This window comes from Xyrauchen texanus, chromosome 35 (assembly GCF_025860055.1).
Source record: "Xyrauchen texanus isolate HMW12.3.18 chromosome 35, RBS_HiC_50CHRs, whole genome shotgun sequence".
Classification (NCBI taxonomy): Eukaryota; Metazoa; Chordata; class Actinopteri; order Cypriniformes; family Catostomidae; genus Xyrauchen; species Xyrauchen texanus.
This window is the reverse complement of record NC_068310.1, coordinates 19,272,741-19,297,070: the sequence shown is the minus strand read 5'-3', so window position 1 is coordinate 19,297,070 and position 24,330 is coordinate 19,272,741. Positions and strand designations below refer to the sequence as shown.

Genomic DNA, 24,330 nt, shown 5'->3' with positions numbered 1-24,330 from the left:
TTAAAATGAAACAAACAAGATGTGCTTTAACTGCAGACTTTCAGCTTTAATTTGAGGGTATTTACATCCAAATCAGGTGAACGGTGTAGGAATTACAACAGTTTGTATATGTACCTCCCACTTTTTAAGGGACCAAAAGTAATGGCACAATTGGCTGCTCAGCTGTTCCATGGCCAGGAGTGTGTTATTCCCTCATTATCCCATTTACAAGGAGCAGATAAAAGGTCCAGAGTTCATTTCAAGTGTGCTATTTGCATTTGGAATCTGTTGCTGTCAACTCTCAATATGAGATCCAAAGAGCTGTCACTATCAGTGAAGCAAGCCATCATTAGGCTGAAAAATCAAAACAAACCCATCAGAGAGATAGCAAAAACATTAGGTGTGGCCAAATCAACTGTTTGGAACATTCTTAAAAGAAAGAACGCACCGGTGAGCTCAGCAACACCAAAAGATCCGGAAGACCACGGAAAACAACTGTGGTGGATGACCGAAGAATTCTTTCCCTGGTGAAGAAAACACCCTTCACAACAGTTGGCCAGATCAAGAACACTCTCCAGGAGGTAGGTGTATGTGTGTCAAAGTCAACAATCAAGAGAAGACTTCACCAGAGTGAATACAGAGGGTTCACCACAAGATGTAAACCATTGGTGAGCCTCAAAAACAGGAAGGCCAGATTAGAGTTTGCCAAACAACATCTAAAAAAGCCTTCACAGTTCTGGAACAACATACTATGGACAGATGAGACAAAGATCAACTTGTACCAGAGTGATGGGAAGAGAAGAGTATGGAGAAGGAAAGGAACTGCTCATGATCCAAAGCATACCACCTCATTAGTGAAGCATGGTGGTGGTAGTGTCATGGCATGGGCATGTATGGCTGCCAATGGAACTGGTTCTCTTGTATTTATTGATGATGTGACTGCTGACAAAAGCAGCAGGATGAATTCTGAAGTGTTTCAGGCAATATTATCTGCTCATATTCAGCCAAATGCTTCAGAACTCATTGGACGGCACTTCACAGTACAGATGGACAATGACCCGAAGCATACTGCGAAAGCAACCAAAGAGTTTTTTAAGGAAAAGAAGTGGAATGTTATGCAATGGCCAAGTCAATCACCTGACCTGAATCCAATTGAGCATGCATTTCACTTGCTGAAGACAAAACTGAAGGGAAACTGCCCCAAGAACAAGTAGGAACTGAAGACAGTTGCAGTAGAGGCCTGGCAGAGCATCACCAGGGATGAAACTCAGCATCTGGTGATGTATATGTGTTCCAGACTTCAGACTGCAAAGGATTTGCAACCAAGTATTAAAAAGTGAAAGTTTGATTTATGATTGTTAATCTGTCACATTACTTTTGGTCCCTTAAAAAGTGGGAGGCACATATACAAACTGTTGTAATTCCTACACCGTTCACCTGATTTGGATGTAAATACCCTCAAATTAAAGCTGAAAGTCTGCAGTTAAAGCACATCTTGTTCATTTCATTTAAAATCCATTGTGGTGGTGTATAGAGCCAAAAAGATTAGAATTGTGTCAATGTCCCAATATTTATGGACCTGACTGTACTTAGAGCTTACACTCTCCTTAACATACATTTACAACCCTTTTCCTGACACACTTCCCCTTGGTGAATGGCCAGACCGCATTGTATTCCTCTGGCCATCACTGTTACCCTCATCAGCAGTTGGATGGCTGTGACACTGGATGTGACCGGGTGGAGAGGGTGGTGGGTAAGAAGGAGGAGGGATGGTCAGATGTGGTAGAGAGGGCATTGCTGGGCGTGGTGTGGTGGGAAGGGGTGGAGGGGTCGAATGATGATACGAGCGAGGTCGAGGCGAAGGGGAAGAGCTGGCACTCTTTGCTCTTGGCAGGGTCTCTGGACGGTCACTGATCTGCTCTAGCAATGAAGGCATGTCTCCTTCAATCTTCTCAAGCACAGCAGCCATTTGTTTTTCAATTTGTTCAATTACGCAATCCATTTGCCAGTCAGCGCTGGCTCCGCCTCCTGGATCTAGACCACCATACATAGCCCCACCACTAACAGAATAAGGTGTTGGATAATATGGGATCCCATATCCGGGTGCGCCATGGACCATCTCTTGCAGCTTCTGCTCAAATACGTCTGTATCATGGCCAAGACTTAAAGATTCCAATCCTGGATATGTAGACTGGATGTTTTTCACTGATTGCCTACCTTTGTCTGTTTTTCCTTTTTTTGTCTCTCTGCATTTGGAGTTAACTTCTCCAGTCACCCCTACCTCAACTGGCCTCTCTGCCACCGCTTCTGGAAGCTGCGTTTGACACCAGCTACTTTGGGTCACATCCTGCATTGTGCCCACCTTCTCCTCTGTTTTAAGTGGTTGTTCCTTCCCAACTGACAAGATACCAGTTTTGGCATCAGAACTTAAGCCATGATCCATTGAGAGATTGGCAGCCATCTTACGACGATTTGGAGTTTCATATGATTTTTTTTCAACAGCTGTTGCCTCTGGTTCTGTGGGTACACTGTTTTCTTTACTGTTCGAGGTCTTCATGACCTGGGAGGTTGCTGGTTTCTGGATTGCATCTGTTAGTGGTTTGTCTTCCTTTTCACCTTTTTCAGTTTCTTTCTGTACCTCTTTCCTGTTTAGCTCCTCCATCTGTGGTTTTGATGAGCTGTTTGATTGGGCAAGGGGCTCTGCAACTTCTAAAGGCAACACTGTCATAATGTCTTCTTTCTCCTTCTCTGCTTTTCTGGGTCCTAGTTTATCCCCTTCTTGATTCTCCAAGGGCCTGTTTTCAACAGTCACCTCATGGGACACGTTCACAGTAGAAACTCCGCCTGAGTCTATTTGTGTACCCTTGCCATCTAACCCATCTGCTCGGACACCTTCACTTTGGCCTCCTACTACCCCATCAGCCGATCCGATTTCAGATGCTCGGAGACGCTGCATAAAGGTGGTGACCCGAATAGCTTTCTGAAAGTGAAATGAAGAAATATCAAAAGCTTAGTACCCAATGAATTACTAATTAACATGAGGTCTTCTTTGCTATAGAGGGGAAATGCATTGTCAACAATTTGTGGTAGCAAATCCTCCTTATCGCTTTAATGAGATGTACATATAAAGGAGCAGAATAACTCCCAAGAGCATACCACCATTATACTCTACAGTATATGTATGTTTCATTAATAGAAGCATGACTTGAATCAATGAATCAGGGCCACAGTAAGTCATCTGAGGACAAAACCACTTAGTCTCTGATACTCTGTTTCGTAGAACCAGTTTGGTCCTAGCTGGCACACACACAAACACAGGGACAACTTTTTCATACACAAAAATGTGACACTACAATGAAAAGTCAATCTGGAGATTTGTCTGAGTGAATGGAGGACTATCTGGAAGTCGAACTGGAATATTAAGGACATTGTGAGTTAAAGCCACACGGCATATGATAGGATGTACATGGGACCAGCTGGGCAGTGATACATTTGTTAGTTAGTGGTGTGCAAATACACAGTAGGCTTAAGTACAGGGAGAGTCTTTTCAACAATCAGATTTGAACTACATATTTCCCAAGTGACTGTTGTTTGAAGAAACAGGCCAGGCCATGAGACACTGAAGCCATGTATTGTTGTACACAAGGCATGGTACAAGAGGAAATACGAGTGCCCAAGTCAAAGATTGTAATACAAAGAAAAGAATCTCTGCCTTTAGACTGCCCCACGACAACAGTACCTTCAACTCCTTGGTATCACATGCAAAGAAAAAGCAAACGTGAATATAATAACAATCAGAACCTTCATAGTGCAATTAAACAACACTTTTAATGCTATCGCCATCTTTATGGTTACTGTTTGCAAGAAAAGTGAGTAATAAAATTTTTAGAAGCACTTGACAAGCTGCATATGACTAGTGTGTGATATTAGATTTCTCTTACCCTCCACTTGGCCTTTGCAAAGTTTTTCTCAAATTGAGCACACACTCCTTCCTTCAGATTCTTTTCAGAAGCCCCATTTCCAGCAATCCTGTTTAGCAAGCAATCAAAGGAAAATGTAAAAAGGACAGTTCACCCTAAAATCATTCACTAACCTACATGTTGTTCCTTACCTGTATGTCTTTCTTCTGTGGAACAAAAAAAAATTATGTTTGGCAGAATGTTAGCCTCAGACACCATTAACTTTCATTGCATCTTTTTTCCACACAAAATGATGACTGAGGCCAACATCCTGCCTAACATCTCCTTTTGTGTTCCACTTAAGAAAGTAAGTCACAGCGCACAGATTTGGAACAAAATAAGGGTGAGTGAATTGATTACAAAATGTAAATTTTGGGGTGAACTGTCACTTTAAGTTGAGGTATTGTACCTGGGAAAAAGTGGCTGTGTTAAATTATTTTTGCAAGTATATGTGGCCGTACCATTCATGTAGAAGTCCATCTTGTGCAGTAATTCTCAGCATCTGGTCAACCTCCATTAATCTGCAGACCAACTCTTTGGCTATGACAGATGAAAGAGGGAGACTGATGTTTAGAGCAGCAAAAAGTAAACTCAAAATAAAATTTTAAGCGTTACTAGTATTGATCAGGGACTTCTCAGATCCTGATCTTAGTACCAGCAGGGGAAATGTCATCCCAGTATGGTGAATCAAATTCAAATTCTCCAGCAACAATGCGGCAGAAGATGATCCGGTTGTGCATGTCTGTGTTTTCCTCCTCTGTTTCATCATAGAAGGGAGGGTTTCCAGATAACCTGAAAATAAGTTTTTCATGACTTGTCCAGCTTTTTTGCATTACATTTCCTCATTAGGATCATTAAAGATGAAGGGTGTAATTTTTGCACCACCAAAGTGAATTGCAAATATAACAGCTGATTTCAAACTATTTTCTCAAACATTGCCCCATCTGCCATTGTTTGGACAAAAATAATCCCGCCCCCAATTTATGCCATTGGCTGCCTACAAATAGCTTGCTTATAGTTAAAGTTATATAAGATAGCATAGGAGAAAATATTTTAACATTGAATAAAATTACACACTTCACCTTCAAGTAGACTATGCATTATTTATAATCAAGGAAGTGCAGTACATTTATCAGAATTTGCAGGCAAATGTAGCAACTGTAAATGATAGGATATTTTTTCAACTTTTGACAATTTTTTGAAATACCACTTGTGAGGAGAATATTTTATTGGGTGTAATTTCCAATCAAGCAGAAATTTTGCTAAATTATGCAAACGTGTGATAATATTACTTTATTGTGCGTATTTAGGATACAAGAAAAAGACAAAGGAGTTGGCCGTTTTATTTCAAAAACATTGTAATTTCCATCTCAGTCATTCCATCAAGGAATTGAATTAAACACAATACAGAATTTTTTTCTATGAAATTACACTGTGTGGGAGTTTTTATGATTTTCAGAAAAATAAAAAAAATCTCCTGTAATGCATATGCATAATGCATTTACAAAATGTACTCTCTATAAATTGACGAGGCTGAAAGTGCCCAAAGTTGAAGAAAAACCTAAAAATTTAACAGGGAAAGTTAGAGTAGGTTCTAAAAACAATGCTTAAAACAAAGAATCACTGACAAACCAATGGATTGTAATCATGTTGTATACAACACCAACTTACAGTATGTACATAATGACCCCCACAGCCCAACAATCAACTGGTTTTCCATACCGATGACGGGCCACCACTTCAGGGGCTGACACGGAAGATAAGATACAGGTGTAAATATAAATACTTTAACATATATAATATAAATATATAACATACTCATTATCTTTAATGGCAAGTAAATTTCATTTAATGAATGAACATCATGTACCCAGGTACTCAGGAGTTCCACAGGGTTCAGTAATTGAGCCATTCTCAAACCTGGACAGGTAGAAATCTCGTAGCACAACTTTGTTGTGGTTACTCTCCCTGTAGTACATCAAGTTCTCCAGCTGAAATGACAGAAAGAGGCACAGGGTTAAAATAAACTAATGGTTATGAAAACAAAATCAATACTTTAATATAGAAGTAATGTTAGGAGGCATGGCATTAGTCCAAAGTATGACTGAATAAGAGGTCACTCTGTCTCATATAATGTCGATATTACTCTTTCAGCTTGGCAGGACACACCCTTCAACTAATATAATAAATGAGTCTCAGCTGGTTGAAACGAAAGAGATGCATTCATAATATTACAGAATGTCTGATATTAATATCCTGCACACAGCCTGTTGTCCATTTCAGATAAAACATGCTGCAGGAGTATTTTCTCTATCTATTTGCACTAGAGGGCACTACAAACACATGTTGTCTTATGACAAACTGTGCAACCTTAATGATTTTAGTATGAAGAATTAGAATCACAGGAGACGGCAATGCTGTTTATTTCTTTTATATTTGCTTTGCATATTAAGGGAACATAAAGGGAGCAGCTGCAATATTAAAGTCAAAGAGGACAAAGTGTTTGATTAATATAACTGATTATCATTTAATAGTGTGCAGATCAGCACATACACATATAAGAGCATCCCCTGTATGCTCATGTAATTGGATAAAAATGAGTTACAGCCCTTGAATCACACATTCAAACTGATTCTTTGCATGCAGGTGAATACAATGAAAAAGAAAAATGCTTAGCACATTGCAAAATCTGAAAGGTTTTCTTGGAGCCTTTTCTTTCACTCAAGGACAAAGTTGCATCCCAGTTAATGTTTGCACTACACTGGAAAAAAATTTAAACAATTTTGTGGTAAAGAAAATTTTTACATTGAATAAGTTAGTTTGAGTGTAAACTTTATATTAAGGAAATTCTACATTAAAACATTATTCCTCTACATATTTATTTGCTATTTTGAGTAAATTTTACTCAACTTTTCAGCTGCTGTTCCCAGCATGCACTGCGCTTGACTAATTAATGAGCTTGCATGATTTCACTTTTTGCAAGTTTATTTTAACATTTTTATTGTTAATTTTGTATTTGGTAACTTCCATTTTCTACTCAAAATGACTCCATGATTCTATTTCATGATGCCGTTCTAATAATATGTTCATTTCAATTTTACAAAGTTTATTTGTAAGTAAAATTTACTGTATTTGAATTAAATTGACTCATGAATCAATATTATGCCATGAATTTAAGTAGATTTGACTTAATTTTATACAGGTAAGATGTACAGATGAAAAACTGTGTGTGTGTATATATATATATATATATATATATATATATATATATATATATATATATATATATATATATATATATATATAACATAATAGTTTTCATAAATAAACAAGATCCTTCATAGTGAGATTGCAAACCCACCTTTAGGTTTCTGTGGACTATGTTGAGTGAGTGAATGTAAGCCACTGCTTCTAAAACCTGACGGATTACATTGGCAGCATCTCTCTCTGTGTAGTTGCCCTGGTCTAAGATCCAATCAAACACATCTCCACCTGTGGCCCTGTGACAAACAGACAGTGAAGGAGGAGGAGGATCTGGATGTTTGTTTGTAAAGTGAATTTTAATGATACAAGACCCTAATTAACATAACCGCCTAAATTTGCCAGATTTAGCTGAAATGCAATAAGAAAGCATGCACTTTTCAAATGTAACATTATTTAAACATTAAGGTTAAAGTAAATATTTTAAAGATGAATATTAAATATAAAGGCTAAATCAAATGTAAATCTTAAACGGGTGGACTGGGAAGAGAAATCGGCCTGGGATTTTACACAGAAACTGGCCCAAATATTGGTGGTATTGGGGGGGGGGGGTCGCTGTGCTTTCCGGCATATTGTTGACCCCTTTGGCATATTGCGGCACCGTTTTGTGGCCCTTTCCGCATAATGTGGCGGCTCATTACGGCTTAGTCCCGGTTCTCCCAATGGCCAGTCTGCCCCTGATCTTCCCCAAAGTGCGTCGGCCCACCGGGAAAATGCTCTTAATCATAAAAACCTAAAGGTGCACTGAGTAAGTTCTTGTTCATGTCGTCTTAGACTTACACTGACACTTAGTGGTCTGGATGCAGCATTCAAATGCAAGTTACTGATGCCAATGTAAAAATTGCCTATTCACAGTCAGCCATGATTACTTTAATCAAAGAGCGAAAGTGTCAAATAACAGGATGGTTACTGAGATTCGGCTAGTGGTAATTGGCTGGTCATGTGAATCTTGGAATCCTGGAAACATGTGTGGACCCTCTCCATGTAGAATAAAACAGCTTATATAAGGTTATTAATATGACAGGAGTCTTCGTTTTAATGTGAGTGGTCATGTTTTCCTAGACATGTTTCAAAATTGCATTTCATTTCTTAAGGAGTACAGCTTTTTTTAATGAGGAAAAAATTACTTGTTGCACTTTAATTGCTTTAATAGCATGTCAGTGTCATTCATGCAAAAATCAGATGAAAAGGTTTTATTTGGTTTATATTCTGTAGCTCTGGCTAGATGTGGCTATTTGCATGAGGAACGGTAACAAGAAAAGTTCATTTTCTGTAGTGATGTAGAGAGTAGAGATATGTCCTTGGCCTACTGAATGACACTGAGGGAAGCATGACTGATCACAGCAAACAGAGGTCAGGCTTACAGCTCTTGTATGATGAAGAACTCTTTCCTGGTCTCGAATGCATCAATCAGCTGTAGGATGTTTGGATGTTTGATCCTGGAATGAACACATCACAGCAGAGAGTTGAACAGTTTCTTTATCTCACATTAATAGAGAACAGTGCTTCAAAAAGTGTGAGAAAGGACTGATTATGCTAAGGACGATACATATAGTGTTTCTCACCCTTTCAATCTTTTTCCCAATTTCTCTCAACCTCTCTATCTACCCCACTATTCTTAACCCTTGTATTATGTTAAAGGAGTATTTCACCCCTAAAATGATGGCAAATGCCATAATTTACTTACCCTCATTGTGTTCCAAACCTGCATGACTTTCTTTACTTTCCTCAAGAGAATGTTAGCCTCAGTCGCCATTCACTTTCATGAATGGAAAAAGATGCAATGAAAGTGAATGGTGACTGAGGCTAACATTCTGTCCATCTCCTTTAGTGTTCCACAGAAGAAAGAAAGTCATACGAGTTTGCAACAACATGAGGGTGAGTAAATTATTATAGAATTTTAATTTGTTGGTAAACTAGCCCTTTAAATCTCATGTTCTGTTCAGATTTACTGTTTTTATATTTGAGGTTTCTGAGATCCCAGACATAAAAATTAAACATGTACACAGAGGACAGTGAAGTATTCATTTTTTTAGGATTAATACAAGTAACAAAGTATCAACCAGATACTTAATTGTTGAATATGATTTTCAAGCTATTAAAATGCTCTTATGTCACAAACATTCTCGTGTCCTCTCAGATCAGCACTCTCACAAAACAAAGTTTTGAGGCACCACATACATTTTCAAGATCATGATCTCGTTCTTGGCTGCCTTCCGCACTTTCCTGCCATCCTTCTTGAGGAATTTCTTGCACACATAGACCTTGTCTGTCTGTCGTTCCTTCATCAGGCACAGCTCACAAAATTCTTTCCTGCAGAGAGATATTATACTGAATGCTGCATTCTACAATAGAGTAAATGCTGAAAACCCTCATGTTGATACACTGAAAACAATGATTTTGTTCTGGGATAAGAAAAATAAACTTAACCCAAAATATATTCTGAGAAACCAAGTGTTAATATTTTATGCAATTTTGCTTATTAAGTTTTAAGGATGTTTAGATATGTTTACATGGTAAATATTATTTGCAATAGGCCACATATTTTAATAATTACACTGTTGTGACAAGCAAATGTATTGGGAGAAATGTGCCAAATAAATGATTGTTTAATGAGATAATTTGTCTTTGAGTAATGGACTGGCTGTCTTAAGGATATAAGGACAGATCTATGCACACTCACGCCTTGAGGACCTGTCCAATTTCGTATTTGTCAGTGATGTCTGACAGGCTGTTGTATGTCCGCCCATCTCGCAGAGCAAGGCACCCAAATGGCATGACAGCATCCACCTGTCCAGGGGAGAATAAGAAGCATATGCATACCCTTACAGATATCAATCTTAATAAAACTAATGTCTTTCAATCCAGAGGAAGATGTGTCTGCACAAGCCTCTCCCAAGACAGAAAAATATTTTTTAGCATTAAACACTAAATAAAACTTTATAAAGAAATCCATAAATAAATAAAAGTATGCACTGCAAGTGTTCAAATTTGGCCTAAATAGAGCTATTTTGGGAACAACTTTTCTTTGTAGTTGATGATAATATTTCCCATAACTTGAAGGAAAATGTAAATTGAAAAACACTTTTCTTAATTGCTGTTCAGATTTTAATGGGATGTTATAGAGGGGAAAATCATACGGTAAGTGGGTGTCACGGTGCGTATGCAGGAATAAGGACCTGATTGTAAGAATTAGTAAAATTTTAAATGTTATTCAATAAAACAATACAAACAGGGAAAAACACAAAAAATCTTACAAGGGAGCAAACTGAAAAGCAAAACAATAACAAACTTCTAAACCAAAAGACAAAATGACACCCGAGACCGGGCAAACAAAACACTGACTTAACATGAGAACAAAACAATCCAATGAACAAAAGAAGAAAGGGAGCACAATATATACAGGTAAGGCACATAAGGAACAGGTGAATGCAATTAACTAAACAAGGAGAGTGATTAGGGAAACAAGGAGGTGGGGTCAGGGAAGCACATGGCAGACAAACAAAAGCCATGTGCTAACACACAAGACTAAAACAGACACGAGTGAGCATGGTGATGGGGAACCAAACGCAGCCATGTGTCCTCACACATCACACAAGACTGACAGAAGAGCACGTGGCAAGAGGGCTGAAACCGAAGCCATGCGCTCACAAAAGACGAGGCATGGAGCATGAGGGTCTAAATCCTGACTCAGAACATAAACCGGACTAGGCTGAGTCGGACCCAGACACCACACTCCGAACATGAAAACACAAGGATCCTGTCACCACTATAAACATGACTGACAAAGTGACAGGATTCTGAGAGTGGGTTGGACTAAAAATTTGGGACACAGCTAAATAGTGTGATTTTGGTAATTAAAGTTAAAGTTATGTTAATTTGATGCTAGATAATAATTTAACATATCCAATAGTTCACACTCCAAATAACAATATTTGTATCTGTATTGCCTTAAAGAACCAATGGGACACCAATTGGTGCTCTTTTCATGGAAAATGCCATACAGAAAAATATTGGAATGCTGATTAAAGGCTAGAAGAAACAAAAACAACTAATTTGCATTAAATTCTCCCAAATGTATCTGATGTATCACACAATCACAAGATAAAAAAATCTACTGATGGTTGAGAGGATGTTTCTCTGTACAAGGAAACCAAAGATCTTTAAGACTCAAATGCTGATGTTATAGTGAGAAAGAGCGTGATGAGAGTGAAAACATCAACTTTATCAGAAGAGAGAGCACTGGACTGTTAGCTATGTAATCCAGCTCCTGCCCCTAATCCTTAATCCCTCACATGTATCCATGCAAACGGAGGGGATACATTAGGGAAGGTTAGGAACAAGTGAAGTATTACATAACCACAACATTGTGCCGGACTGAATATATGTTGGATTTATTCTGGGACACTGGTAGCAGCACAAGGATTGTTCTGAATGGTCCATCTGATATGAAATAATTATTTGGAAGATTGACAGTCATATCTGTTTTGTCTCTGTGTGCTAAGAAGAGGATGTGCAGGCATTGAATGACTTACTTGGACTAGACAACATGGTGTTCTCATATGTACTTCGGAGATATGAGATATCATATTAGTTGTGTTTGGATTGCTGTTTCTGATACCTGCCTTCAACTATCATCGAAACAACCTGATTTCTAGAACAGACAATTAAAACCAGTGCAACAATAATTTGAACATGACAGTCATGCTTGATAAACATTTCAAGAACTCAATAAATAAAATGCTGAGGAAATGACACTTTTTGAGGCAGAGCTAATAAGCATCATACTTCCCTCCTATAGACACGTTTTAACAGTCTTTCCATATGGCATGAATGTGCTGAGATGTTCAGACTGAGTGTGGCTTCCCTCTGGAGATACATTCAAAAACAGGAGTTGACATGCTTACATTAGGATTGTGATGCGCATGTTTTTATGGGAAGCTGGCATTGGAAGGATGGATTAAATATGACATCCCTTGCTCATTCGTTACACTCCATACAAGCAGGTGCCTTGCATTATGGGACTCAGGTGCACAGTACACACACTAAATTGTGCATCATTCTCTCAGTGGTGCCTTGAGGTAAATCTTATTACTGTCATTACTTATTACTGTAACAGTTGTACTGTATATTTACATTTTATCTAACTTACACCACTGCATAAACAACACTGAATTGTATAGTATTGTACATTCTATAATATATTCCATTGTACATGATACTGTATAGCCTGTATTGATTTTTCATGTTCCTGTTGCATGCCTGGTATTACTGTTGCAAGTACATTTATAAGCAATATCAGACTCACAATCATGCTGTGACAGCTGTGATTACCTGCGGCAACTGAGCAGATATTTAGTACAACAGGATGATTGTGAGTGTGATATAGCTTTAATACAACAGTTCTATAAACATGAAGGTAATTTTACATTACATTTCATACACAATGGTCAGTTATTTAGTTAACTTTGCTCAGCAAAAGCACGAACAACTGTTGTATGTTTCTAAACAACACAAAGACTTACAACCTGTCCAGACTGATCATATTTTTAATACCGCAACAGAAGTTCAAAAGTTCTGCTGCTGAAATTAGTCTGTGCTAACCGAAATTTAAACCACTGTGACCCAGTGGCTGAAGCTGGAAGTGTTGTTAAAGTAAAATGCCCATTGACCTTATTCACAGTAGCGCCATCTTTGATTTTTAACCGTAATAAAAAGGAGGCTCTGAGGGAGAGACTTAGCCATCTTTTTAATGGTATGTATGATATAAAGCTGTGTAAGCTCTTAGATCCCATCTGATTTTCCACAACTCATGTTGTCTAGAGTTTGTCGTCTAATGAATGTTCTTGGAAATATATTTTTTCCGTGTTTTGTCCACAGAATGATCCAAAAACTTTAAACTGCAGTACAGTCCATTGAAGACACTGCATGTATCCCTCGCTGTCAACTGTAATGAAGGACCCAAAATACAGAGGAACAGTTCACAGTTTATTAATAATCAAAGTAAATAAAGAATAGGGCAAACATTGAAGAATCAGCAAGCACAGAATGCAGTGGTGTAGAGTTTTGAAGCTAGAGCAGCTGAATAGGGAGATGCGGCAAGGCGGAAAACCCCTGCGAGGAGAGAAAGTTGGTAAGCAGCCGACATAGAAATAGAGCTTTGAGAAATCCAATGACTGGAGGAATCCAAAGAACAGGCACTGGCACTGGAAAACAGGACAGACTAAAGAAACTAGACCGAGACAGAGTGAAGTAAGAACTACACAACACAATAGTCTGGCAATGAAACAGACACATTAGTGAGCTTAAATAAAGAGAAAGGAGATGAGATGCAGCTGCCGCTGATCCGTTGTCACGGTAACGCTGATCACTGGGAGACATGTGGGGAATGAAAACAAACACACAAGAATAAACCAGCAACTCACCAGGACCGTGACAGTATCCCACCAACGGGCACCTCCAGGCTTCCAGAGGAGGACTACCATGACTACGATGGAATTTGTAGATGAGGGAGCCATCCAGAATATCACGCGCCTGTACCCAGCACCTCTCCTCAGGTCCATAGCCCTCCCAGTCGACCAAATAATGGAATCTTCTGCCCCTCCGCCTCACGTCTAAGAGGAGCCTAACGGAATAAGCTGGAGTGCCCTCAACAAGGTTCCCCCATACCAGTATTCTATTAATTTTAGAAACATGAAAACTGGATGGACCTGTTTGAAGTGGTGGGGTAATTGAACCAAACCATACAGGGCTAAGCATCTTGGTGATGGCAAAAGGCCAGATGAACCTGGGTCTCAGTTTACGTGACGCGAGTCAGAGTGGGATGTCCTTAGCGGACAGACAAACCTTCTGCCCACACATGTAAACCAGGGGCATAGACCTGTGTCAGTCATCTTGGATCTTGTGATGGGTGCCAGTCCTCAAGAGAGCTTCTCTGGCCTGTTTCCATGTAAACCGGCACCTCTGAATAAAGGCAGAGGGAATGATGACATCAGGATCCTGCACTGGAAAAAAGGGAGGTTGGTAACCCAGGAAACACTGGAAAGGCAAAATGCCCATAGACAACATGGGCCAAGAGTTGAGGGCATACTCAACCCAGGCCAGCTGGGAACCCCAAGACGAGGGATTCCGAGAAGCCACACAGCACAGCGCCCTCTCCAAGTCCTGGATCGCTTGACCATTGGTCTGGGGATGGAACCCAGGAGAAAGACTCACCTTTTCCCCCAGCTGTCAGCAGAATTCTGTCCAAAACCTTGACACGAACTGGGGTCACCTGTTGGAAACCACATCTGACGGGAGGCCATGAATTGGCATGGTTTACAACTTCAACCGCTGTCTCCCTCACTGAAGGTAATTTGGGGAGGGGAATAAAATGAGCCCCCTTCGAGAACCAATCCACTACAGTCAAAATGACTGTTACCATGGGACGGAGGTAAGCCAGTAACAAAATCCATGGCAATGTGTCACTAGGGTCTCGAAGGAACTGACAGCAGTTGGGGGAGCCCTGCCGGAGGGCGCTGGGAGGTCTTATTGGTCACGCAGATGGAGCAGGTAGACACAAACTGTCAGATGTCAGACACAATGGAAGGTCACATGAATCTCCGTCTAATCAAGGCCTGAGTATGATCAACCCCAGGGTGGCAGGCCATATTAGAAGAATGACAATCAACAGGCGTGCTGGGCACTGAAATATAAATAATGAAATAAAAATGGGAGCTAAACAAAAACTCTCCTTTCATTTAAGAAAGGCAGACTGACGCTGCAGTGACCACTTAAACAGAACTTTGGGGGAGGTGAGATCCGTCAGAGGTGCAACAAACAAACTGAAATTCCAGAAACCACTGCAAAACCTTACAGGATTCTGGAGTTGGCCAATCTGAGATGCCCCGGTCCTTGCTGGAATCTATACAAACTCCCTCAGAAGAAACGATAAACAACAGGAACAGAACTGACTGTGTGTGAAAAATGCACTTCTCTGCCTTAACCTGATGATACACACCCCCTTTTTGAGCACAAACCATGAAAATGACATACCTGAACTTAAATGGTTGTATTTACTGGACCCTTTGGTGTATGGACACAGTTGTAGTATCTTTTGAAAGAAGACACTTTGTGCTTTATTTCCCAAGTTTCAGAATTAATATACGTCGTTATTTTTTAAGTTAGAGAAGCTGAAGTTTATAGTAATGGAAATATTTTGTGCTGAACATGTTTTTATAATCTAAAAAATAATAATAAAAGTGCCAAGAAAACTCAGAAATACAATGTTCTCAAAGCCAAAAGTCTGAAAAAGTTATGATTCCAATTTAAAGAAGATCTAACAAAAAATTAGGTTCCTGCAAGCTTTTTTCTCTGTAAAATCGCTGGAAGCGTCCAGAATAAAATTAAGGCTCCACCTTTCAAGACGACACAAAATCTGACTGCACTGCTTGGCTATTATGAATAAAACTATGCAACATTTTTAAAATAGACTTTGGAGACACACTCATTTTGTTTACGAGCAGTGACGTGCGGTGATGTCTTAAAGAGGCTAGGCACTGAGTTATGAAAGCCCTATTACCTGATTTATTGTTTAAGCTAATAATACGTAATAACAGTGAACGTTACGCACAAGCTCGGCATATCAAGAAATGTAAAAATCAGGATGAATTATTTGTCAATAAAAAAAAATAAATAAAAAAAAAATCAGGATGTATATCGTGTACTCTCTCTCTCTATCACAGACACACACACACACACACACACACACACACACACACACACACACACACACACACACACACACACACACACACACACACCGGAGTGAACGTTACGCACAAGCTGGCATATCAAGAAATGTATGTATTTTATATATGTGTTATATATAATATATACGATTTTGTTAATATATCTTCATTAGATATTATTATACAAAATTCAGTAGTCAAAACACAGAACATATAACAGAACATAAGTTGTTTATTTTTTACAACATTATGTGCTTATTTTTTTATGTGCAATCTTCATCTTTATAACAGAAGATACAATACAACAATCCTTTACCTTTTCATTGTGGTAGGTTATATACAGCTTCCTTTGCTCGTCAAGTGCAAGGTCGATCCGAGATTTTCCAAAGGTTTTCAGTGTAATTTGACACTGGATGTGAGCTGACGACTTTTCATGCTGGCAGGTTGTTCAAATCACAATATCCTGCTGAAGTCCAAACAGTCTGACTGGTTGAAAAAAGCAGGCAGGGATAGCAGTACAGCCGCTGATTGTAAGCACAGCCACATAGCCAATCTTTTCTTACATACCAATCAGTTTGAAATGATCGGATAATTTTTGGGCCCATTTGCTGTACTAGCCCATCTAAGGCTGGCGTAGACCTCCCTCTTGCAATTAACTCATATTTGGAATTAAAATCGAGCTTGGAAAAAATTCTTAATTCCGTGATTACGGCCGGTACTGTCATTTTGATTTTGAATTTGGCGGAGATTAGGCATGTACGCTAGCTGTGGTGTAATGACGTTAGCTACGCAAATGTCCAGGAATATCTCGATTTTAATTGGTCCATGTCTGATACGTAACGGAGATGATTACGGGCATAACATATTTACGTCAAAAGGCACAGCAGATTTGTGCTTTTTGCCGTACATGTTAAAGAATACAGGATCGGCGCGCATGCGTAACATGGGTTTTCCGCTTGTCGTCTGCAATGAATGGACCGTAAAAGCACTGCTTATTCTACCATATGTTTTTAGTTGATTATGCGCGTAACTGCTACATTTGTCATCATAACGTCTAAACAATTGGAATAACACACATATTGCATATATAAATCACAAGAATAAAAAGTAAAAATACAAATACAAGTTTATTATTTAATAAACATTTTATTTTTGAATTTTGGCAGGGTAGGCAGTGCCTAGTTTGCCTACCCAGACCGCACGTCAGTGTTTACGAGACTCTAATGTATAAGATAATATAGTTTTACAACATGACTGCTGCTCAGATTGCAGAGTTTGTTGAAGAACGATGACGAAGGGTAATTCTCTCAGGCGAGATCTCATGTAAACAATGGAGAATATATCAATATTTCTCAGATTTATCACTTTTATGGACAAAAAGTGCAATTGGATGTTTTTCAATGAATGCTTGTCATTGACAATTGACCCAAGTGTGTCGAACTGGATTAATCTGGCAATCGCGTTTTCATAAAAAAGGTATGAAGTCCTGTTTTGATATTGCATGTTTTCATTTGTACTTCAGGCACAAATAACTAAATTGCTGTCTCTGGAACATTGCTATTGTGAAACAGAGATCGGATATCAATGTTGAATGCTTAGACCATTGAAAAGATGTATAATTTGTTAACATTAATTACATTTATAGACGGTAAATTATATATTAAATGTAAGCAGAGTGACGTCCCCACTGCGTGCGGGCGTTTGCGTATCAACAGGTTAACAAAGAGCCGGTTTTCTAACAGCCACTGGAGCACCCTCCTGATGTGCTGGACACTGTCTTGGATACTCCGAAAGAAGATCAGAATATTGTCTAAGTAAACAAAAACAAAATGGACAACTATGTCGCGAAGCATGTCATTAACGAGCCCTTGGAAGACAGCCATTTCATTGGCCAAGCCGAAGGGCATGCCGAAATATTCAAGTGGTATTAAAGGCTGTCTTCAACTCATCCCCCTCCCTGATCTGGACAAGGTGATAAGCAAGGATAGTCGCCCCCTGCACAAGGCTGAGGACATCAGATAACGAAGGATAACGATTCTTCACCATGATATCAATCAACCCCCGGTAATTGATGCAGGGTCTAAGTGAACCATCTCTCTTCTCCACAAAGAAAATCTCTGCCCCTGCCAGTGGCGATGAATGTTGGATGATACTGGCAGACAAAGAATAATTCATGTACCCTTCCATGGCCTCCCTTTACAGAACGGAAAACAAGTAAAGCCGATGCCGAGGTGGAGAAGAACATGGTAACAGGTCGATCGCGTAGTCACAGGCAATGAGGAGGGAGGGACGCAGCATGGGACCAGCTGAACACCACCCCCTGATCATGGTATGTCATCAGCACCCTGGATAAATCCACCGGCTCATCCTGAAACGCAGAAACAGACTCAACAGGGGAGAGACAGCAGTAGACAGACAATTAGACAAGCAGTAAGGACTCCAGGACAACACAGAGTTCATGGACCTGTCAATGAGGATTGTGGATTACCAGCCAGGGATGGCCCAACACAACTGGAGAGGAGGGTGAATGGATGAGAAAGAATGTGATGAGTTCTAAATGGTTCCCGTAGATGAGGGTAAATGGCTGAGTGGAAAGTGTCACCAGTGACAGTGGTGTTTCGCAGAGGGTGTGGGCAGTGATGGGCTTCTCCAGGGGAACAATGGGAATCTGCCACTTGGAGGCAAGCTCAATATCCAGAAAGTTACCCTCTGCTCTGGACCGAATGCAGAAACATGGCCTGGTGCCCACTGTAGCTACACAGACCCTGCGTGAGATGGCAATATTTCTCCTCAGGAGAGAGGTGAATTCTTCTGATCTGCTTGGGTTCTACTTCCGACGGAGGCTCCGATGACCCAACTGAAGTCCACCGATGATCCACCAAGTCGTCGAATCGCATCAGAAGGTCCATGATGTAGATCTCGTCCAAGATGTTTTCAGACAACCCATGCAAGAACCGATCTCACTGCATCTTTTCGTTCCAGCTACAGGATACTGCGAGAAATATCTAGAACGATACGACGCAGTCGTGACGGTTATCCCAAATGGCGGTGACCATTCGCAAGCCATCCCCATCAAGAGCATGATGACACAGGCGACCTTGGAATCCTCCATCGGGAAGTAAGAGAACTGCAGTGAGAATTACATGAAGCATTGGGACAGGAAAGACTGCCACAAACTGTCATCCCCAGAGTAAGATGCTGGAGGAGGTAAACAAGGCTCAACCTGTTCCTGGCTGGGGGGCACTGACTTTAGGTTGGGGATGGGGATCAGTAGTCTGGCGAAGATGTTGTACCAGAGATGTCAGCTCACCCAGCTGAGCAGCAATCATCTCCAGAGGCCGATTGGTATAGGAAATCTGATCCTCCTGGCATCCCAGCAGCCCTCCTTGTTGGGTGAGAGCAGCGCGAAGACTGGCGTCCTCCACTGGGTCCATCATTTGGTTTATTCTGTCACCGGTGTAATGAAGGACCCCAAAAGTAGAGGAACAATTCACAGTTTATTAATAACCAAAGTAAATAAAGAACAGGTCAAACACTGAAGAAATAGCCGGCACAGACTGCAGTGGTGTAGAGAACTGGGTCTTGAAACTACAGCAGCTGAATGGGGTGATGCGGCGAGGCGGAAAACACCGGCAAGGAGAGTAAGAGGATGGGCAGCCGGTATAGAAACAGAGCTTTGAGGTAACTGATGACTGGATGAATCCGAAGAACAAGCACTGGCACTGGAAAACAGGACAGAGTAGAGAAACTAGACTGAAGCAAGACGTGATGTAAGAACTACACAGCGCAATAATCTGGCAACAAATCAGACACATTACGAAGCTTAAATAAAGAGAAAGTAGATGAGACGAGGCTGCTGCTGATGAGCTGATAAGCCTCGGTGACAGCTGAGAGACACATGGGGAATGAAAACAAACACACAGGAATAAACCGGCAACTCACCAGGACCGTGACACTGACATCCTCGTTGTCATTCCTGTCAAAAATAAAGATGGCGCTGCTGTGAATAGCAGGTGGATAGGGTGTCGCCAAATGCAATTTGTATTTTTAGATGTTAATCTAAAAATACAGTATAAAGTAATACAGTCAACAGCAATTTATATTTTATTATCCCTTCTTCCTAACCCAAACTCCAACACTAAACCTAGCCGCCAGTGTAATTTTAGAGTGAAAATGCGACCACCAATTTGTGCTCACCATTGTTTATGTGAACACAATTACTTTACTGGTTTCCATGGGAGCCAAACCCGTTTCTCAGAGATTGTTCGTATAACACATATGAATGCCATGCAGTGTGTGGTCGATTTTAGAGTACATGAATATTCAGAAGGTACATACAGTATGTGGATTCCCTTTGTGATCATGTTGACATGTCTGAAACACCAAAATCACCCTTATATTTGTTGACATGTTGACATGTCTAGAACTCCAAAATCACTCTTATATTTCTATAGATATTCTATTCTAACAATTCTATTCTAACTCCCATGCTACAGTACCATATATCCTTCACCTGTACCCCACCATCTGTGTTTGTGCAATCCAATCTGTGTGGCCAAAACAAAATTGTCCCTTGAGGATCAATACATTTGTATTGTATTGTATTGCATTTTGTAGGGAAATATGTATTAATATGCCATTTTGGGATACGGTAACACACAGCAAGGGACAAAAAATTAAGAGTGCTCATAATTTCTCGAATCAGTTCCCACCAAAATATATGTATTTTTAATTGGGCTCCCATGCATATTCATAGAGGCTATTTTTGCATGCCTACTTACAGTACACATCCTCACACCTTAGATACTGTACACACACATGCACACACACATTTTTCACTCTAAAATTAGCATTAGAACATTCCCCAAACGACAGAAGGCGACACATCCACTAAAGTCGGAGTTCATGAAAAAGATGTAGACAAAGATGAGACACAGTGCTCGAGGGGGGTCTTCTACAAGACCAGCTCACAACAGCTACCTCCCTCCATCATTAAAGACCATAAGAGCCGAAGAAGGCACCCTCACACCAGCCTTCTCCAAGATGCTTCTCTGTAATGGTGCTTTCTTCTCTCCCCTGTCTGTACTACTCTTATTAAAGCAATGAATCTTCATCTCCAGGGACACACACATTAAATACCAGAGCCAATCCCACAGGATGGATGAGAGGAGCTGCAGTGTTCTCAAAATACATTTGAACCAAACCTACATACACAACGTAATGTTCTAAATTGCACACTAGCATTCTACTCTTAACTATTTCTGCAGTATATAGTAAAGCCCAGTATGCAAAATTTCAGTATGCATGACGGAATTCCCTGATGATCTACTACAAATGCCAACATTTGCAGTGGCCCTGCTGGAGCATCCAGTTTAAGATGGTAGCTATGTTTTGGAACAAGGTAGTTGTTTTTCAAGTAGTCTAAGTTGGTTATTAACTGTTCTCACCAGGTCATGAGTAGGTTGGCCAGCTACCATGTTCCAAAAACCATCTTGACCAACTTAAGCTGGTATTACAAGCTGGTTTATTGCTGGTCCAATATGGTCTACTAGCTTGGACCAGCCAATGACCAGCTTGGACCAGTTAATTATCAGCTTAAACCAGCTAGAAACCAGCAACCATGTTACAAATCATACATAATATCTTCAGTTGGATTTTTATAGACCTCATTACATGCAATATTGTATCCCGAAAAACAAAGCACTGGAGCTGACCTTCCATTTCCGGTGAGGAATGAACCAGAAGCAATATCAGCCACAATTTCTCTAATTTCTTTTAATTATTATTTGATTGAACTGTCAAATTTTAAGTATATATTTTATACAAAAAAGAAAGTAAAATGTGAAACTACTGTTTGAAACATTTAGGGTTGAAAAACATTCTTTCACACACACACACACACACACACACACACACACACACACACACACACACACACACACACACACACACACACACACACACACACACACACACGCACACACACACGCGCGTTGTGTTTCCATGTTTTATGGGGACTTTCCATAGACATAATGGTTTTTATACTGTACAAACTTTATATTCTATCCCCTAAACCTAACCCTACCCCTAAACCTAACCCTCACAGAAAACTTTCTGCATTTTTACCTTTTCAAAAAACATAATTTAGTATGATTTATAAGCTGTTTTCCTCATGGGGACCGACAAAATGTCCCCACAAGGTCAAAAATTTCAGGTTTTACTATCCTTATGGGGACATTTGTTCCCCACAAAGTGATAAATACACGCTCACACACACACACACACACACACACACACACACACACACACACACACACACACACACACACACACACACACACACACACACGGTCTACCTATCAAACTATATATTCTATCCCCTAAACCTAACACCCACAAAAAAACTTTTTCAATACATTTTCAATAAAACATTCAATAAAACATTGTTTAATATGTTTTTAAGCTTTAAATTATGGGGACACAAGAAATGTCCTCATAAACCACATTTATAGCATAATAACCTTGTAATTACCAGTTTGTAACCTACAAATTGTCCTCGTAAACCACACACACACACACACACACACACACACACACACACACACACACACACACACACACACACACACACACACACACACACACACACACACACACACACACACACACACACGGCTGTGGCTCAGTTGGTAGAGCAGGTCGGCTGCCAATCGCAGGGTTGGCGGTTCGGTTCCCGGCCCACATGACTCCACATGCCGAAGTGTCCTTGGGCAAGACACTGAACCCAACGTTGCTCCCAATGGCAGGTTAGCGCCTTGCATGGCAGCTCTGCCGCCATTGGTGTATGAGTGCGAGTGTGAATGGGTGAATGGGACACAGTGTAAAGTGCTTTGGTAACCTCTAAGGTTAAATAAAAAACCCTATAGAAGTGCAGACCATTTACCATTTACCACACACACACATAGAGAAAGAGAGTACGCAGTATCCAGTCCATACTTCACAGGATAAGTAAAGCTAGTATTCCATTTTGAACATAGCTATATTCACACAATCCAGCACAGCAACAAGCTCCTGGAGTTCAAAGTCAAAGCATGGAGAAAATACGTTTACTTCCCTCCCTTCTTCCTCTTGCTTAATCTGGTGCTAAATTACAGCATGAATTACCGCTTTTATGTCCACCTCTCAGAGACAAACACCATAATCATTATATCCTGCTGGATTTATTATGCATTTGGTGTTCTGAAACAGAATTTTGGCACTGCTGGGAGAAATATTTGCCAGAGCCTCGGATAATGCCTCACATGCACTGAAAATATTGAGAAAATACTCATCTGAATTAGTACAGCAAATATATTGCCTGTGATTCAGCTTTTTTAATTGTTACTATTACATGTTGTTTTGGGGTAAACTTTCATGTGGAATCAACAATGTTAAGGCAGAGCATTTGATGTCACAAGTTTTCAGAACAGGAATGAGGACCCAAGCGCAGGAATGCAAGAAAATGTTTCTTTAGAAAAGATTAAAATCAGAACAAAAACTCTTGACAGGGGAGAAAAACGTAACCGAACAAAGAAACTGACAAGGACGAATGGATGGATGGATGGACCAACTGATGGAATAAAGCTAGAAACATGAACAGATTCCCCAACTCACAAAACAATTTAGTCACAATTTACACACTACTAAATATTTGAACATTGCACCATTAAACTTAGGTAGAACGTCAGCCTACGTATAAACTAAATATTTAAGGAAGCCACCGACCAGGGGTAATGGAGGGAATAAAAAAGCAGACCCATTTAATGACATCAATGAGCTTATGTTTTGGTTGACAGGCTTCAGTCATTTTGACATATAAGATGATGTTGGCATTTACACTCATTTACATTTACAATAGAAAAAATCATGTAAAAAAACTTCTTCAGCATGAAACCGATCTTGTTATGATCCCTGGTTGTCTGCCCCGTGTTTTCCGTGTCGCCTTCACCTCGATTCCCGTCCTTCATCACTATGTCATTGTTCGCACCTGATTGTCGTTTGTTATCATCATGTCTCTGTGTATTTAAACCCGACTGTTCCTCCATTCCCTTGTCGTTTGTTGTTCCCACTGTTTTGATGTTTTGAGGTCCTTACTGTTTCGATGTTCTGACTGTTTTGCCCATGTCCTGATGTTTGCTCTCATGCCTGTCTTGCCGAGTTCATCCTGCCGTGTTTTCCCAGTTCGTGCGCCCTTGAATGTTTTCGTGTTTTAGTTTCTGTTTACCCATCGTGGTAGTTTCCTTTGTTCCTGTCTGTTTATTTTCACCTTTGTTCAATAAACCCGCTGTAGAACAGTTAAAGGATGGAGGACAGGAAACAGGTCTTCAGCACACGGTAAGCCTTTTAATTCCCTTTTTGGTGAC

The 24,330-nt window shown here is 40.1% G+C and overlaps 1 protein-coding gene across 2 annotated transcripts in view; it reads right to left on the bottom strand.

The window, feature by feature from the left end:
• Positions 1-1,597: 1,597 nt before the first annotated feature.
• LOC127628418 (caM kinase-like vesicle-associated protein) overlaps positions 1,598-24,330 on the bottom strand; it is a 90,714-nt gene continuing 67,981 nt past the window's right edge. For both annotated transcript variants that reach the window (XM_052105146.1, XM_052105147.1), the window contains exons 2-11: positions 9,883-9,989; positions 9,381-9,512; positions 8,564-8,638; positions 7,300-7,438; positions 5,809-5,929; positions 5,610-5,685; positions 4,594-4,730; positions 4,400-4,478; positions 3,921-4,008; positions 1,598-2,959 (exon numbers count right to left, since the gene is read on the bottom strand). In XM_052105146.1, the coding sequence (XP_051961106.1) occupies positions 1,598-2,959; positions 3,921-4,008; positions 4,400-4,478; positions 4,594-4,730; positions 5,610-5,685; positions 5,809-5,929; positions 7,300-7,438; positions 8,564-8,638; positions 9,381-9,512; positions 9,883-9,977 (2,304 nt within the window). In that variant the 5' untranslated portion in view covers positions 9,978-9,989. The remainder of the gene's footprint in view (positions 2,960-3,920; positions 4,009-4,399; positions 4,479-4,593; positions 4,731-5,609; positions 5,686-5,808; positions 5,930-7,299; positions 7,439-8,563; positions 8,639-9,380; positions 9,513-9,882; positions 9,990-24,330) is intronic.